Source organism: Sinocyclocheilus grahami, unplaced genomic scaffold (genome assembly GCF_001515645.1).
Source record: "Sinocyclocheilus grahami isolate Dianchi unplaced genomic scaffold, SAMN03320097.WGS_v1.1 scaffold27.1, whole genome shotgun sequence".
Lineage (NCBI taxonomy): Eukaryota > Metazoa > Chordata > Actinopteri > Cypriniformes > Cyprinidae > Sinocyclocheilus > Sinocyclocheilus grahami.
In genome coordinates this window covers 3,358,277-3,377,224 of record NW_015505206.1, presented here as the reverse complement: position 1 = coordinate 3,377,224, position 18,948 = coordinate 3,358,277, and the positions used below count along the sequence as shown (strand labels likewise).

Sequence of the window (18,948 nt, the reverse complement as noted above, 5' to 3'; positions counted from 1 at the left end):
AACCAGCACAAACGAAGCACAAACAAACAAGACTATTTGGGGTGAATTTGGAGTATGTTGGGGGGCTGAGTGACCTCAGAATGACCTATAAATATTATTTTACGCCTTCTTTCTTTGCGTGAACATTTGGGCGGCATTTAGGGTTGGGTACCGAAACCCGGTGCCAATATGGTGCCTCATTTCGGTGCCACTTAAATGCTTGAGCGATCGATTTAAATATTTGTTCTCTGAAACGGACGTAAGGATGACCGGCACTGCATGTGAAAAATAATTTCTCGACTGAGAAAATTCACGAACGCAAGTTGGAAAGCTCTAATAATACAAATCCAACACATCTTTATAGTAACGCGAGTGTCCATTCGTTTTCACATTCCGACTTAAAAGCACAACTCGGGAAATGAGAGCATCCGAGGAGCGCGTGAATGCAGCAATTACACTTGCTCTGATGGCAGCAGGTAGATACCGTTAGCTAGCTAAGCTAAACATTCTTAAATTAAACTGCCTAAAGCTAAACTTCCCTTGTTATGACTTGCAATGAGAAGCGTTTCTAAACCTGTTGTCCAACAAAAGAGAACACTATAAAGTTTTTACTCCACAACTGCTTCCTTTTGTGATCTGATGTGGCTTCTTGTCACAGAATGAGGCAGAAAATATGTTCTATACTGTAAAAAGCATATGGTAAAAAGACTGTCGATTAGCAATTGATTATAAATATACTTATGATGAAAATACCAAAGATGGCTTGAATAACACCGATAAACTATACATTGTCGCAGTCAAGTGTTTATTGTCTTTGTTTTATCATTCAAAATGTTTATATCTTCTGTCTACTCAATTACAGCCATAGCAATGCCTTTGTCCATATTAGCAAAGAGTATAGGGATTTCCTGAGTCCTATTCCTTCTGTGATGCACATGTGGAGTTTCTGCGCGAGGGCGCCCTCTTGCGTCCAGTATGAATGAAATAGACATTAAATGTGTTTATAGCGCTCAATAATGGTCAATCCATCCAATTTTGGTTATTTATTGATTTATTTTTTAAAGTATTGGTTCAGGCACCATTTAGGCACCGGTACCGTTTTAAAAGGATCGATTTGGCACCGGTATCGTAAAAAACCCAAACGATACCCAACCCTAGCGGCGTTATGCAATCTTCCCACACAGTGACGTAGACATGTGGGGGCGTGTTTGAAGGAGGCGTTTTTGGAGGGCGTGGACCAGTCTTAACTTTTATAAAGAATATCTCTTTGGGTTTGAGACTTTAGTCTTTGCAACTTTAGGGATCTTATCTATTCACGAACAACTTGTAACACTCCAAAGAGAAAGGAAAACTTGAAATTGCATCATATGACCCATTTAAGCTTTGGACAACTTGCACTGCACTAGTAGCACATTTTGTGTGTATGCTTGACATAGCATTGCTTCTCCTGAACTCTTCAGGTGATGCTGGAACAGATGCAGGGTCTGATGCACCTTGAACTCTCCGGCTGCAATGATTTCACAGAAGCCGGCCTGTGGTCCAGCCTGAATGCGCGGCTTACCTCTCTCAGCGTCAGCGACTGCATCAATGTGGCAGACGATGCCATCGCGGCCATTTCTCAGCTCCTTCCCAACCTATCAGAGCTCAGCCTGCAGGCCTATCACGTGACCGACACGGCCATGGCCTACTTCACCGCCAAGCAAGGCTACACCACCCACACGCTGCGCCTGAACTCCTGCTGGGAGATCACCAACCATGGCGTAGTTAACATGGTGCACAGCCTGCCAAACCTCACCTCCCTCAGCCTGTCAGGCTGCTCGAAGATCACCGACGATGGTGTGGAATTGGTTGCAGAGAATCTGAGGAAGCTCCGGAGTCTGGATCTGTCCTGGTGCCCCCGTATTACTGACATGGCCCTTGAGTATATCGCCTGTGACCTACACAAGCTGGAGGAGCTGGTTCTGGACCGGTGAGTGTGCTGAGTTTGCAGTATGGAGTGTAAAGTAAATCTTGCTGATATTTCCTCTTACAGAGCCTCATTGGGAGTAAATTTGGTACATGGAAATAATGATTACTATATTCATATTGTGTGCTTATGACTCTCATTTATATGGCTGTATTCAGATGTGTGCGGATCACAGATACAGGCCTGGGTTACTTATCGACCATGTCAACTCTGAGAAGTATCTACCTGCGCTGGTGCTGTCAGGTAAGTGTTATTATGAAAATAAAGTTATGGGTAGTTTACATTATCCATTAACTTTTTTATTAATCACAATTAGGTTAAAATGTATATATTAGATCATTTCTGGCATGTCACATCACCAAAACATTTCCCTGTACTTTTAGGTGCAAGACTTTGGGTTACAGCATCTATATGGCATGAGGAGTCTTCGTCTTCTCTCTCTAGCAGGTAAAAACACTCTGGAAGTGCTGATACTGCAGAATGCAATGATAAAGTCCTGATAAAGTTCTATAATGGAATGACACTGTATGTTTGGAAGTAGATTGTTTCTATGAATACCTGAGCTTAAAGGAACACTCCACTATTTTTGAAAATAGGAATTTTCCAACTCCCCTAGAGTTAAACAGTTGAGTTTTACCGTTTTCGAATTCATTCAGCCGATCTCCAGGTCTGGCGGTAGCACTTTTAGCTGTAGCGTAGCATAGATCATTGAATCTGATTAGACCGTTAGCATCTCGCTCAAAAATGACCAAAGAGTTTCTATATTTTTCCTATTTAAAACTTGACTCTTCTGTAGTTACATCGTGTACTAAGACCGACGGAAAATGAAAAGTTGCGATTTTCAAGACCGATATGGCTAGGAACTATACTTTCATTCTGGCATAATAATCAAGGAACTTTGCTGCCGTACCATGGGTGCAGCAGGCGCAATGATATTACGCAGTGCCTGAAAATAGGCTAACTTCCGTCAACATAACCATCGTGACCACCTGCTTGCACAGGGAGCCTGCTGGGGACTATTTTCAGGCGCTGCGTAATATCATTGCGCCTGCTGCACCCATGGTACGGCAGCAAAGTTCCTTGATTATTACGTCGGAATTAGAGTATAGGAAAAATATAGAAACTCTTTGGTAATTTTTGAGCGAGATGCTAACGGTCTAATCAGATTCAATGATCTATGCTAAGCTACAGCTAAAAATGCTACCGCCAGACCCGGAGATCGGCTGTTGGAAAATGAGCATATTTTCAAAAATAGTGTTCCTTTAATCATGTTATGGAAGAAAGCTCAGTTAATCCCTCAAAAACAGATAATGCTGTCAGAGTAAAATATATTGCTTTGGAACAGAAAGATAAACTTTCCTTTTAGTTAATGAACACATAAACACGGTGTGATAAAGTCTAATTCAAAATTACATTTGCAGATTAGAAATATCTGCCTGTTCTAACAGTAGCTGTGCATAAGGATTTTCTATTCTAGTGTTTTCCCCCCACATGGCTTCATACAAAGGGCTCAAGTACCCCTTCATCCAGACCAAGCACGTTCCTTTTAAATAATTATAGTCAATGTCATATAACATAATGAGCTTCACTTTTAAACTACAAACTTTACATTTCTGTGGTTGAAAACACTTCCTCTCATTGTTGTCACACAGCATTATAAACAGGAATTGAGCTGTTGAGTGGAGGTGGCTGCTATCGTTTGTAGTTGACCAGCTCTCATTTACTCTGTCTCAGGGTGCCCTCTGCTGACCACTACTGGCCTATCAGGCCTGATCCAACTGCAGGACCTAGAGGAGCTGGAACTGACCAACTGCCCGGGCGCCACAGCCGAACTCTTCAAATACTACTCCCAGCATCTGCCGCGCTGCATGGTCATCGAATAGAGCAAAGAGTTTCATGGGCACCAGCACCCACCACATCACCAAAACCTCCTCCTACAGACTGATGATAAACCCAACTTCATCCTGGACCCACAGGAAGAATCAACGAGAGAAATTGAGTGGAAGTTTTTTTCTGGAGGGGTGAAAAGGGATCATTGCCATGGAAGACAAAAAAGGAAATCGGAAAGAAAAGGTCGGAACGGGCCTGGACTGATGAGCGAGAGGGAAAATGTACAAAGCGCAGTGGGTCAGAGGCTAGATATTTCATTAAATAACATGACACATAGGAATCAGCCCCCACACATACATAAAACATGTTCCTCCACTGAACTGTGAGACTAGCTTCCATGTCTCATCCAAAACTGTTTATCTTGAAGTGACAAAGGTGTGCGCTGCCTGCTTGAGCTGTCTCTCATATCCAGGGAAAGGTAGAGAGGAACCGAAACATTTAAGGGAAAGAACGGGGTTAAGGAGCCACTGCGACAGGGTCTTTTCGCTTTTGTCCAGCGCCATCCGGGTTTCTCGCTCCCCTCAGTGGTGCTGCCACTCCATCTCTGTGTCTTATCAAGGGAAAAATCGAGAACTTTAGAGATGAACAACTACGTAGATTTTCACACCAACGCTACTTGCTTTTTGTCATGCAGTTCTCTTTTTGTCTTTTTTTTTTATATATTATTTTTTTAAGTATTATTTTTGATGAGAAGGATTACTGTGAAACTTATGGTATGAGTTCGCGGTTTTGGACACTTTGAATAAGATGGAAATTCAGGTACGGTGAAGGTACAGTATTAAGAGGTACTGTCCTTTGAAAGGAACCAGCATAATCAGAAGTCAGGAGGTTATTTTTCCCAGCAGATTGCTCTTTTGAAGACATTTCCAGATATTTTGAGTTGGGGACTGCTCATACATTTTAATATAGTTCAAAGGGACTGTGGTTTGTACAAAAGATAGCTTGGCTTTTTCATCTGCCTGTTTTATTTGAATTCCATTTTGATGTCAATTGATATTAGTGGCTTTTGTGCAGGTTTCCATATTAATCCTGATTCAAATGAAGATGAGATCTCTGAGTGATCCCATAATGCAGCTGGGCCACGTGACATCCTTTCATAGACTGAAACGGCACGTCATTGCTTACTTGTCACCAGGCCAAACCATTACAGCAGCGGACAACTTGGCAGTACCACCATAGTTTCTCTTTCAGCCCGAGTTCTTTTAAATACATCTGATGAATATGGTTTACAGTGATTTGCATCAAATGCAGAGGCAGGCCAGTGTAATTAAAGTGATCACAAGCATCCCACACAAGCTTATTACAGTAGTCTCTCTTCATCTAGCAGTTTTGCTTTCCCATTAAGCAATACCCACATGTCTGCTCTTAGATAAGCAGGGCCTCTTTTTATTTTCAGAGGTGCCAGGTTCTTCGCCCTCACAATTGTGCTCCCTACCTCATTTTATCATGGGGTATGTAGAATACAGGTCCGCAGGGGAATTTGCAGAAACCAGCCATTTGTTGTTTTCCAACCCACTCCATACCCCATACCGAACCCTGCATTTGTCCTCTCAGGAGATTAAAGTGCTGCTCAGATCATCTCAGATGGGTTTGCTGTGGTGTCTCAAACTTAACACATGCAAAGTGGCAGAAAATATGGCGTGGTGAACAATTTTAGAGTCTTAGATTGGCAAATAATTTATTTAAAAGCAACCCCTAAGTCCTAACTAGTGAAATGTGTTTACCTCTGAATATTCTAATCATCTGTGGACAGATATGGTAGTAGTGCATGCAATTTGGTACGTTTTTCTTCAGGAAAGTGTACAGAAATGTACTAGTCGACTTTGAGATTTTAGGCATGCTGTCCCACTCCAGCGCCCCTGCTGGTACCTGCCTGAACTACATCATCTGGATGCAAAAAGTATTGATTGAAGTACATTGATGGCCATCCAAAATTAGCAACATATTTTGACTTAATAACTATCTTTTAAAAACAAAGGCTGCTAGAGTGATGGCATTGAAGAACCATATTCAGTTTTCCAAAGAATCTTTCAGTGAACAGTTCTTTTAACAACCATTTTGCCAGTAGAGATTAATGACAATTCTAATTGATTGCTAGCTTTCTCCAGCTATTATAAACCTCTTAGATTCAAACATTAAGCTAATCTTACTCCAAAAAGTGTAGAACAAACAGATGGAAACTATATCAGTGTAATTCCAACATCACAGTCTTTAAGTGGGCACTACACTATCTCACTCTAAATTCATTAGGCTTTAAAGATAACAGATTATATCGACTAAAAGACACATTAGCATAAACATTAGCACTCACCTCAGACAGTCGATCTCTCTTCTTGGTGACCTGTTTAATGGGGGGTCACAGCTAAAGGCGAGATCCCCTGAGACTTTTAATCTTACTACCTTGTGGGACTTTATCTTTTGAATCATTGAAGTTGTTACGTATTTATTTGCTTTTACTTATTATTGCTAATGGGTTAATTTATTGACACGATGAACATATTTATTTATTTATTACAGTTCCGAGGATTGTACGAGGTTTGTGTAGAAGTTTAAATTTTTTATTTTTTTTGATGGGGTCTACTATGGAAATTGGAGTTGAGCTTTATTCAGATGAATTGCCCCTTTTTTAAAACCATGGTTTCGACGGTTAGAATAACCGCGGTCTCTGAGGCACGTGCTTTTTTTGGCGGGCAGACTGTTGACACACAGCTGACAGAAGAATGGAAGGGCAATAACAGTGAGTTGACCTACCTTTTCTAGCCCTTTAATGACTAATCTAGTTCAACTCTTTTGTTTTTGGTTGTAAAATGGATGTAAGTTGAGAGACGCTGTCATAAAGTCTAGTAGCCTAATAGTGAATCGGCATTGTGTCCAGGATTGGATGGTAAATATTCTGCACCAGTTCATATGCCTGCGCTCATATGAGGTATCCTGATAACTATTAGAAGACATGTTGCAGTATTTACACTCATTTGATAGTCTTACAAAGAATGCGGCAGGTTTTATTCACTAGCAAAGATCTGAAGGAAATCCCATCAAAGCGATTTTCATTTCGTATGTCTCCATAATAGAAACAACCATTCGAGATGAATGAAATAAAGAGAGATTATTAATATATCGCTAGGGCATTGCATAGTATTTGAGGACAACTGTATGAAACTGTCAGAGATATTGTATTAATCTTGTATAAATACTATCGTTTTCACTTCCAAACCGAGCCTTTTCCCCTTTTTGTATAGAATGAGAGTTTATGTGTGTGGGAACTTTTTCACCTAATAGAACCCTCAATATAAATATAATAACTCATGCACTAACCCCACTGTAATCTGTAAATATCTATCAATATGTCGAGGTCATCTGTCAGAAGGTTTCATCTGTTTTTGAGGCTGCCTGGCTCTAAGCGCACACGTCCATACCGCTTTCAACAAAACGAGCCAATGGAGAAACCTGGTCAAGAAAGAGGCAAGATATGCAAAAAGGTTAATGTCTTTTAGCGATGAGTAACATCAGCAATGGAAAGTATAAAAGACTTAAAGGCACAACATGTAACTTTTCGCTGCTGGAGGGCGCATATTCAAAACAAAGAAACAAAGGCGTAGTTTGATGACCCCGTGAGGAATCATGGGAGTTGTGGTCTTCATCCCCACAGCCGATGCAATCCGACGGGACTCGGGCAGAAATCATGTTCATGGATGAGCTAATGATTTATTAACGTAGTAGAATGAAGCAGGGTGAGGCTGAAAGCCGTGGAAGTAAAACGAGGGGGAAAAAAGCAGCGCTGTTTTATCATACTAGATATGTTTGAAAGTTCTGTTATAATGCTACTCTGTGCGGTCGTCACCGGTCTAATAAAACGCACAACATATTAAAGTGTCTTTGGTGTTACCATATTTTCTACAAAACCGGAAATCGAGGGGTAATGACGTCATTGGCAGGCGACACAATGACACTATGGACATAATCCGTGTCACTAATTAAAATTGCTTATTACTCTGGATTTAAACATTCTTCGAAACATTTGGGATAATGTAAGTTCACAAGTCAGCAAAATATATAACTGTTCTAGTGGTTTTTGGATATTTTAATAACAAAAAATCTTACATATTGTGCCTTTAAGCTTGTTTCACTTTGTACATTGAGCTAATATCAAAGACATGTTAATACGGGCTAAATGCAAGAACATTAGCAGATGTTTATTGTGTGTCTACATTGACCTTTACGCCTGCTGCCTTCCTCATACGATCGAGGCAGGGAGTCAATGAAATACTGGTACTACTGTGTGAATTTCGCTTTCTTACCAGACAAATCGGGCTGGCAGGTATGGAGTGGTTCTGTCTGATTTACACTGTAAATTGAAACCATTTTCAAGGCCAGTTTCCATGAATCGTGCTCCTCTGATCTTGCTCTCTGAAGGAGTTTTACTAGCTTACCACATCCAGAGTGTGTTGGCAGTTTCTGTTCACCCTCCAGCTTGCTTTTAACTCTAAATGTCTGGTGCTTCTAATTGTTAAGCGAATAGAATAAATCATCGGTTCCTCCAACTCTTCCCAACTAACATATGTCAGGATTGTTTCTTTTATCAAATTTGAGAACAACATGATTCAACAACAGAAAACAGCTCTTTTGTTGGTTCTTTGTATGTACTTGTACATGTAATACTAAACCAATATTAGTAATGCTTTTGACATTCATACAGGGTCCGTAACAACGACTTTTATTCTGGTGCAAACACTTGGTTTGGGTGAATGTGGTTCAACAGCCTAATGAGCAATGTTAGATATCTGCCTCACACTGATTATCTAAAATGTTTCTCTCATTTCTTTGGTATTTTAGTTCTCTGGTGTGACATGGGCATGTCACAGTTCTCAGTTATTTAGGGTACATTTCTTTCTGTAAAAACTGTTGTAGTGGTTAATTTAAAATGAAAGAGAAAAAAGACAAAGTTTTATGAACTCCATCTCATGGCTGCAGTGCCTTGTCAGACAAGAGTTGTTGTTTTCAGTTGGTTGGTTCCAGTCTGCACCATTTTAGTAAAATTGTACAAAATAAGCACCATATTTGCGTCATTAATTTTCTCTGACAGTCAATTGTTAAAGGCGTAGTTCACCGCAAAATGTATTTAATGATTGAACTGTACAGCTTGCTTCTGTGGAACAACATATAAGGGTGATAAGGTGAATAAATTACCGATTTTTTATTTTTTGGGTGAACTATTCCTTTAAGACATGTTGTTAGCTGTTACTGTATGTTTGAATGTTGCTTCCTGAATGTGCACGCACACACAAACACGTCTACCTTGCCTATTTTGAGACACACCGTTTGTATTAGTGTTTTAACCCCAGAGACCAATTTTTGTTAATGAATAAGGCTCTGAAAACGAAGAAAAGCTTAGTTGTGCTTTGCAGGCCAACAAAAACCTATCCCACAGAGCTTGATAAAAGATGTTTCAATCAGGCAGTTGGGGCTCTGCTTTATAAGCATGTGTTATATAAGAGTCTTAAGTAAGCTATTTTGGCAAATTTAGCCTGATGTTAACACTCCTGAAGCAAGTCGCAAAGAAAACGTCTTCACTTGGCACTCAGTAGCTTTCACAAATGATAAAAACACAAACAAGGACAAGAAGAAAACGGATCAAAGGTGAAGCGACTGTTGAGGTATGATTACGGTTTTAAATGCAGAAAGACGGCTGCCTAACTGTCGGTCTTCAGTAAAGAGTTTAGGCCATTCTATAATAATAACAGATTCCATTCCAAGTCATTGTACATACAACTATCACATAAACATGAAGATACACTACTGTTCAGAAGTTTGGAGTCGGTAAGTTTTTGTTTTTTAAGAAATGAATTTTATTCAGCAAGGATTCATTAAATTGACCCAATGTGACAGTAAAGACATTTATAATGTCAACAGATTTATTTTTCTTGACCTTTTTAGATTAAATTCCGGACTTCATCAAGCAGCACAACCATTTCCAACTAGTAATAAAACGAATAAAATAATAATAATGATAATAATATAAAAAATCAGCACACTGGAAAGATTTCTGAAGGATATGACGACACTAAAGACTGGTGTAATGGCTTTTGAAAATTCAGCATTGCCATTACAGAATTTGTATTTTTTAATATATTAAAGCAAAACAGATATTTGAAATTTTAATTCGTTTTTGACTGCATTTTGTACGAATTAATGCATCCTTGGTGAGACTAAGACACTTCTTATCATTCATCAAAAAAAGAAAATGTTCCTGACCCCAAAATTTAGAACGGTAGTGTATAATATTATAGCAATCTCCAATGAAACTAATAACATTGATCAGTGGCTCCACATAAAAATTGAACGGTGGCAATTTTTTAATCATAAATCAATGGTGTTTACATGTATAGTAATATTAGTAACAAGGAAATGATGATGACGCCGCTAATACATGTAGAGTAAAAAAATGTGATGCTGTGATAGAAAATTAGAACACATTATGGATATGTACAATAGCTTTGATAAGCAACAGGGCAAGATGGACTCCTGACGTCCAGGGGAGAGAAGTAAACAGCACAATGTGTACCTTTAAACAGTAAGTTAACTAGGTTAGTGAAAGAAAAACATCCCTACATACAACCGTAAGCTTGACCGGTTACTGTACGGCAAACATCAGTAAGAATCGACTTTCTCTTGTTCCTTTATCCATCTCTGCATTAGAAATGATCAATAGTATTACATTTCACACCAGACCTTTAAGGTCAAAGGTTATATTTGAAAAATGTCCCGTTATATCAACACACTGGCTATCATCACAGCAGTCATTTATGGATAGCAGTAAGAGACTCTTTAAGGATCTGTTAAGAAAATACCTTCAGCTTCGAAGCAGCTATGGTAACAAAAATATTTGTCTAAAGTTTTTTTTTTTAACCTCTTCTTTTACAAAAGTACAGGGAAAGATCATATTTTGTGGTAAAAAAAAATAATAATTACGAAAATAAAAGATCAAAAGGAGTATGTCACATTACTGGTTCAGCGTAAATATATAGGTGCAGTAACACAGATAGGGATTATGGGAATTTCTCATCCAGTGAGGTGTCAGGCGTGCACGAACACACACGCACACATTTTCCAACATGCCAACCCTCTGTGCCTTTCATTCGTCAGAAAACGGATCAAAAACATCAAGAGAGAGAAAAAAAATAGAGGGAAACTTTCTCTTAGCCAAAACCTGGTTCAATTCTACCCATAATTCATCCCAGAACCCTACCCACAAGATAGATTCATTTCAAAAATAGACTCATATATGACGTTTACACGCCTAAGCAGAAATGTCTTTAGTCAAACGTGTCGATTTTCCATCAATGGCAATCTAGAAGTGAAATGTTCATCTCTCCCATTCTGACTGAGGGTGAAGGACGGGCACACGCTCCATTCCCTTTCAAAGGTGACTCTCTGCATCGCTCTTCTCTAGGGTACCATTCTCCAGGGTCAAAGGTGAAAGCGCCAGTCCATTGGCATTGCTCTCGTTAAGTCTTTTCACCCTATAGGCCTCATAGTGGATGTTGTGAGTGACGTCCTTCAAATCTTGCAGGTGGGACCTTGAAAGTAGAGCGCAGTAGAGCATAATATCAATTTTGATCCCACAATAACATCCCCTAAGGGAAATATGCACAGTGTAAAATAAAAGGCATTTTCTTATGTGGAATTGAATTGTTTTCTGACTACATCAGCTTTTTATGATCCCTTTGTGTGATTCGGTTGGTGTTTTCCTGGTGTAATTCGATCTCGGCTTCAGCAGGAGGCTGATCAAAAAGTGTGAAAGGCGATTCAAAAGTGTGGAGACTTATAACGGTCATCCTTTGTTTCCCATTTCAGCAGGGAATCACTCCCATACCATCTGTCAACGGGCCGCCATCCAAGAGTTGTGGCGAGAGGGCTTTGTGACCTGGCCTCACCCGATCGGACTCTGTAATTAACCTGTCCTTTACTGAGCTCACAGGAAAGGATGCACTCTTGCCTTTCTCAGCTGTCCCTTTCCTGAGCTGTTCGGCCCCACTACTCATAGATCCACTTTAGAAAGCTGATAACCATTTTAGCTGGTTAATCTAAAAAGCAAAGGTTTGTAAAAGTGATAGCATGTGACCAGAACAGTTAGTTTGGTCCCAAATTATAACTACTATGTACCTACATTTAAATTAATCATTTGGTACAATGCACTTATTGTGTACATACATGTTTTACATTGTACTTATATTTTAAAAAATACCTGCATGTAATTACATCTGTAATACATTTCTGTGATTACATTTATAATTACACTCTTGACCCATCCCTCACACCTTAAACCACCCTTAAACCTACCCATACCACCAAACCTGTCCCTAACCTTACCCGGATTTCACCTCAATAGTAGCAGTGGAACCGTAGTGGAACCGGTAGTTATAACTGGATGAAACTCTGACCAATCCATTGTTTAAAAAAGCTAAAGGCATGCTAATGGAATTTCTTTCGTAACTTGGAACCAACCATAAAAATAATCAAATAAAAACTATGTAAAAATCTGCTAAAATTGTACAGGATACAATAAAATGATTAAAAAAAAGATATTTTAGAATGCAATGGAAAAAAAAAAAAAACATCAAACAAAATAAAAGAAAGACAATAAAACAAAAATTTAATAGAATTGTAGTTTTTCCAGTATGCTCTTAATAGAAGATTTTAGGTTTGTTTTCCCCAGGTAGGATTGGTACTAAATTATGATTTGGAATCATTATATGATTATGATTATATTATATGATTATGATATAAAGTCAGTTAGCATGCCTTTGGTATTTTTTGTTTATTTATTATAATTTTTTTATGGGATGAGATGAGAATGTCTAAAAACATTAGTTGAGCCAGAAATTGACATGTTGGGCAATACCACCAGTTTTGTACTCTTGAGGAAGTCAGCCTTCTTTACCTCTGGTTGTCCACCTATAGTTGAATATTTGATTTTAAACTAGTATGGGATGCCATTGATCTTGCGGTTTGGACCATATTCTAAAAACCAAAGTTTGATTGGGGTATGTTCTACATGATCTAATCCTGTCAACCATAATGTAAGGGTTATAATTGGCTGCTCCCATTTGACCTAAATAGCAAGATCATATGCCATGCAGGAGTACTAATGTCATTCTGTTATGATATTTGAAGACTTGCAAGTGAAAAAATATGACTTACCTGATAAGAAGATCTCTCAAGTGTGCAAACTCGCAATGCGCAACATTTTCAACTGAAATAAACAAAATAGAAAGGCATGTTCAAGAATTCATCCAGGGATTTTGCTTCACTGTACTTTCGACACACACCACTTGATGGCAGTGTTGAATAACCTAAATCACCGACAATCTTGCCTTGTGAAGCCTGTCAGCTATCATTACACTATTAGATTTGACAATTTTTACAGTTACCCTGCTGAAAAGACCAGCATGGGTTTCCATGTAGGTCAATCAACAATCTTTCTGGTGAAACTCGTTAAGAAGCCTGGCGGAGACACCAGCATCCAAAACAGAAAATATTACTGGTGACCAGCAATTCATAGCAGACGATATCTTCAGACTCTCACCTTCGATGATCCCCCACTTTGTTTTTCTTCCCAAGACTTTGTTCCCATTCACCTGGTGTTCCTTATCTGTTCCCACCACAGCAAAGGGGATGTTTTCCTGAAAGAAACATTCACCACACCCTCAAAATTTCATTAAGTAAGAAGTACGAATCCACTTAAAGCAACTAAAGAAATTGTTCACATAAAAATTTAAATTTGCTAATAATGTACACACCCTCGGGCCATCCAAGATGTGAATTAGTATGTTTCTTCATCAAAACATATTTTGAGATACTGAGCATTACAATATTTGCTCACCAATGGATGCTCTACAGTGAATGGGTGCCATCAGAATGAGAGTCCAAACAGCTGATAAAAACATCACAATAATCCACAAGTAATGCACGTGACTCCAGTCCATCAATTAACATCTTGTGATAAGCTGTGCGTTTGTAAGAAACAAATGCATCAAGACATATTATCTTAAAACCACTGCTTCCGGCATGAGTCCTCTATCAATAATATTTATTTTTCCAGTGACAACATCATCTCGTCTGAATCAGGAGCAAAATATGCATAGATCAAGCTCTGTTTACAAGCAAAAACAGACAAAAACAGTTCTAAACAAATATGTATGTTTTGATGTGACAGAACAAAAGGGGATGGACTTTTTCAAGGCTTAATGATGGTTTTGTTTCTTCCAAACAGCTTTTCGCTTCACTAGACATTAACTGATGGACTGGAGTTTTGTGGATTATTGTGATGTTTTTATCAGCAGTGTGGAGTCTCATTCTGACGGCACCCATTCGCTGCAGAGGATCCATTGGTGAGCAATTGATGTAATGCTAAATTTCTCCAAATCTGTTCAGATGAAGAGACAAACTTATCTACATCTTGGATGGACTGAAGATGAGCACATTTTTTAAAAAAATTTCAACCCCAAAACTGATACCTCTGTCATGATTTCTAAACCCTTCGGCAGGAATGATCATTTTAGGGTTAACTAACCATTTAGATCAACACAGCAAAGCAATAAATTCTTAAAGTAGCGCCATCATACCCTAATCTTATCGTTGAGTATCCGGTCTTCAGCATCCTCATCATATTCTTTCTGTGGATACACTCTTATCCCGTTGGCCTGGAGGTCCTGTCTTATCTGCAGAGAGAAGCTTCCAGTTAGATGGATTTACACTGATTTTTACAACCTACCGCACACACACATATACACAACACCCACACACTCGCCCCGGGGGTGAAATATGACAGTAGCTTCTCTCCCTCCAGCTCTTCCCGCTGTATTTTACTAGTCTCAATCTCAACCCTCATGCATTCTTGCACTCAGAGGCCACAGTAAAGTTCACCAGGAAATTCTGTTTCCCCCCTCCCTTACAGCCAGAATTTCGGGCCCGAGGTGCAAAGCATCAGACATTAATGACTTTGCTGCCATGTGTTCGTGTGGGGGAGGATTTTGGAGTGCGGCTGTTGTACATGGATATGATATCAGCGATTGATATTTTGAGCACAGTGTGACGTCCGCCCCCGCACGGCGCTCTGCTCGGGCTATTGAGCAGTGAGAGACAGCTCTGGATAATGGGCTGAAATGACAGAGTACATCATTAGGAGTGTTGTTTGGTGTATATTGATAGGAGACACACTGCGTGCGGGGGCCGTTCTGGCCCTGCGGCCCGTGCCGTTGGAGCTGTCCAAAAGCGCTCCATGGGGAGAACTGATGGCAAGTGGCCCGGGCCCAAGTAGTAGCTATACATCAGTCAGAGGAGAGACCGTCTCCCGACGGAGACGTCGCAGACACTGCTCATAACCTTAGCGTGGCCTATTCATTTTTCCAACCCAGAGCGAGCGGCCGCATGCCAAATTCGAATGCGATGATTCTCTCTTGCTCCATTCAGCCCAGGTTTTTCAATCCATCTCACTTTTTTTTTAATCCACACAGCTGAACTGTCAATTTTGAAAATTCCAGCATTTACAGCAGCAGGTCATCCATATTCATGACCTCAATTATGTAAAGGGATGAATATTTACGTGTGGGTGGGAAACATAGAGGGGTGAATCCGATTGTGCCTGCATATCATAAAATGTGAGTGAAGTTCTGTGCGCAGGTGTTGATGACGGACCGCTCACCCTCTGTTTGAACTCTAGCCGCTCCTCCAGAGTGAGCGTGTCTGCTTTGGCGATCACAGGGACGATGCTCACTATCTTCCCCAGTCTCCTCATGAACTCCACATCTATAGGGCGTAACCTGGAGAAGAGCAGGATGGATCATTACTAAGGGCCATTTTACACCGTTTACACATTTAACACCTTTTTGACTTCTGTATTCTCTAAATACAAACCATATAGATTATTTGCTATATGATAAAATCATCTTCTAAATGAATACATGAAAATAGATAAATCTAGATCATGTGAATCTAAAATAGCTGTAACAAAGTAGTTGTAACAAACAAGTAACAAAATAATGTTACATACACCATTCAAAAGTCTGGGGTCAGTAATATTTTTTAATTATTTTATTTAGCAAGGATACGTTAAATTGATCAAAAAGTGACTGTAAAGACATTTATAATGTTACTAAAAATTTCTTTTGAACGTTCTATCCATCAAATAATCCTGAAAAAAATGTATCATGGTTTTTCGAAAATTATTAAGCAGCACAACTTTTTTTGACATTGATGATAATGATAAATGTTTCTTGAGCAGCAAATCAGCATGTTAGAATGCTTTCTGAAGGATCATGTGACACTGAAGACTGGAGTAATGATGCTGAAAATTCAGCTTTGCCATCACAGGAATAAATTACATTTTAAAACATTAACATATAAAACAGTTGTTTTCAAATTGTAACAATATTATTGTTTTTACTGCATTTTTAGATCAAATAAATGCAACCTTGGTGAGCATAAGAGATTTCTTCAAATACATGATTACTTGACAAAAAATCTTACCGACCCAAACTTTTGAACAGTAGTGCATATTTTCCAAGATAAGATGCATTGCAAACATTAAATATCAAAATGTTTAAAAGATTTACAAATTATGTCTGTATGTTAAGGTCCACTGCATCCAAAATACATCAATTACCTCACAGCTGTCAGACTGTTTTCAGTAAGATGCATATGTTTTGCTGCCAAAAGATAGATTTTTCACAAACTCTCACTACTGTAGGTTAGTGGGTTAAAATCTCCAAACTAAGACCACTGAGATTGTGCAATGAAGCCATGTCATATTAAAAGTGACAGACGCACAACAGCATTTTAACACATATGGCTAGGTGTGAACCACATGATGCGTGCAGGAAGTTGACACACACCAGTGTCCAGTGGCTGGCAGGAAGTAGACACAGCAATGAACGCGGGTGTCAGGGATTCTTCTCTTCCTGTTGACATTCAGCTCCTCCTTCAGGTATTTTTCATACTGTTCATTGACATACTTTACAATGGGCTCCCAGCTGAGAAAAAAGACACAGGGAAGGATTATCATCACAATTAACAACATATGCTTATACTTAAGTTAATGTAGCAGTCAGGCAAAGTCGAAGCATGATTTTAGTGTAAAGCCTATGCCAAAATGCTCTCTAATTACTAAAGAATTTATCTCACATAGTTGTAGAGCTATCTGAACAGCTACAGTGGAGTCCAAAAGCCTGAGCCTGATCTAGTGAAAATGATATTATCAACAAATTAAAAAAACAGTTGAATCAACATGAATATCATGATGTCTTTTGGATTTGGTTCTGTGTAAAACCTGATAATCATGTTCTCCAGCATGATTTTATAATGACCCAAAGAGCATCTAGTGCTTCAGCAGAACATCTGACCTTCTGTACAAAGGTCACAAATGTCAGCCACAAATATACTTTTAGGTTTTGAATGGTGACCTAGAAATAGTACAGTATCCTAGTTTTGAAATTTTATTTTTAAATGATTCCTAATTCTAAAACTGTGTTTATTTTCAAGATTAAATTCGATTTTGAATACCATATTTTAAACGTGCTCTTAAACTTTCAGACTCTACTGCATTTTTAAATAGTATGCATTAATCTGATAATGTTGCTCTCACCAGTTCTCATTGTTGATTTGGTCTCCAAATCCAGGGGTGTCAATTACCGTAAGCTTCATCTTCACCCCTTTCTCCTCGATGACTAGAAAATAACAAGACAAAAGAGTTAGAGAGTAAAAGAGTGGATGTAAAAAGGCTAAAATAAAAAAAATCAAGATGGATCCACAGCAGACCGAATGAAGATTAAGTTGACAAGGATTTAACTTTTATTTTCCAAAAACATCCATTCTTAAGGACTATCAGTTAAAATGACACACTGAAGACCCTAAGCTTTTCATTTATTCTCCATATCTGATATAATGCTGCAAGAATGCATTGTATAATATGAAAATCAGCCTGTAATAAGCTGTCTGTGCAAGCAGGGTTCCCTTCTGTATCCCTGGCATTGGTTGATTGACATTTGCTGTTAACTCATCACGTTAATCCTTCTGGATGAGGCAATCAAGGAAAATATGACGAGACTGTAACGAGGAAAAATTAAACTGTCAGTCAACACTCCAGTTCATGAGTTTCAAAGTGCTATAACCCTATCTGACGATAATCAATTTTCCGTTCACAGTGGCCCATTAGCAAAAGAGAGTGGCATTTTTTGGATTGGTGGGCCAATGATTGAAAACCCCCTCATGATCAGCTAATGGAAACACATATGCTTCTCTTGGCATGACTCAGCGACAAAGCAGGGCTTAGTTCTTTCTGTATTCACCCACATGGAGGGAGCAGAGCTGAATGGTGGCATTGAGCAGCCCGCCACTTCATTTTCTGCACTGTGCAGTCTTTGAGAGAAAGGGGGATTGTGTAACACTCATCTCCCCCGGCGGTCAGTCTACAGGCCATCTTTTTTTTCACGGGCTGTGAGGGCCAGTGGGCAGCTTTGTAGTGTGTGGAGGTGTCAGGCACCCTGAGACTTCGGTACTCTTTGTTTTCCACAGGCCTGTACTTTAGAAAGACAAAACTGCTGGGGAAGCAAGGGACGGCAAGACATCTGCTAGACAGAATGTCTCAAAACGGAGACTGCAGAGGCAATTTAGTAGTTTAGCAGTAACACAAGGACTAGTTTTGTCATTTGGTTAGAGAATACAAGAACAGGTCTATTGTTCCAGCCTTATTTGCAGAAGGTTATATTTACACTGATGAATACTGGAATGAACTCTAACGAAGAAGAAAAATATTGCTAGGAAACAAAAAGGCACCATTAATTAGAATCTAGACAGACGGTTCTATACTTTTTCTTGTCTAAAAAGAAAATGTATTGCTGGGAAGACTGTAGACAATCGTTACATATGCATACACAGCCATTCATTCAGTTTGGGTGCTGTATTCATTTTAAAGAAATAATAGTTTTAATCAACAAGGATGCATTAAATTGATAAAAAATGACTAAAAATGGTTTCAAACAAATGCTGCTCTTTCTTTCTACTTATCAAAGAATCCTTAAAATGCATCACAGTTTCCATGTAAACAAACAAATAGA

The 18,948-nt window shown here is 39.1% G+C and overlaps 2 protein-coding genes and 1 long non-coding RNA gene across 4 annotated transcripts in view; 1 reads left to right on the top strand and 2 right to left on the bottom strand.

Moving 5' to 3' along the window:
- Positions 1-6,149, top strand: part of LOC107568127 (F-box/LRR-repeat protein 16-like) — a 19,830-nt gene extending 13,681 nt beyond the window's left edge. The window contains exons 3-6 of the mRNA XM_016253985.1: positions 1,440-1,948; positions 2,104-2,188; positions 2,329-2,392; positions 3,680-6,149. Of these exons, the coding sequence (XP_016109471.1) occupies positions 1,440-1,948; positions 2,104-2,188; positions 2,329-2,392; positions 3,680-3,828 (807 nt within the window). The 3' untranslated portion in view covers positions 3,829-6,149. The remainder of the gene's footprint in view (positions 1-1,439; positions 1,949-2,103; positions 2,189-2,328; positions 2,393-3,679) is intronic.
- Positions 3,952-7,442, bottom strand: LOC107568142 (uncharacterized). The gene is made up of 2 exons (XR_001606722.1): positions 6,147-7,442; positions 3,952-4,385 (listed from the first exon to the last, which is right to left on the bottom strand). It is a non-coding gene; the product is annotated as an uncharacterized lncRNA (long non-coding RNA).
- Positions 7,443-9,985: 2,543 nt separating this feature from the next.
- The window catches only part of LOC107568113 (septin-9-like), a 69,400-nt gene continuing 60,437 nt past the window's right edge, over positions 9,986-18,948 (bottom strand). For both annotated transcript variants that reach the window (XM_016253975.1, XM_016253964.1), the window contains exons 5-11: positions 17,478-17,559; positions 16,729-16,866; positions 15,540-15,657; positions 14,461-14,556; positions 13,422-13,518; positions 13,037-13,088; positions 9,986-11,412 (exon numbers count right to left, since the gene is read on the bottom strand). In XM_016253975.1, coding sequence (XP_016109461.1) covers positions 11,253-11,412; positions 13,037-13,088; positions 13,422-13,518; positions 14,461-14,556; positions 15,540-15,657; positions 16,729-16,866; positions 17,478-17,559 — 743 coding nt within the window. In that variant the 3' untranslated portion in view covers positions 9,986-11,252. The remainder of the gene's footprint in view (positions 11,413-13,036; positions 13,089-13,421; positions 13,519-14,460; positions 14,557-15,539; positions 15,658-16,728; positions 16,867-17,477; positions 17,560-18,948) is intronic.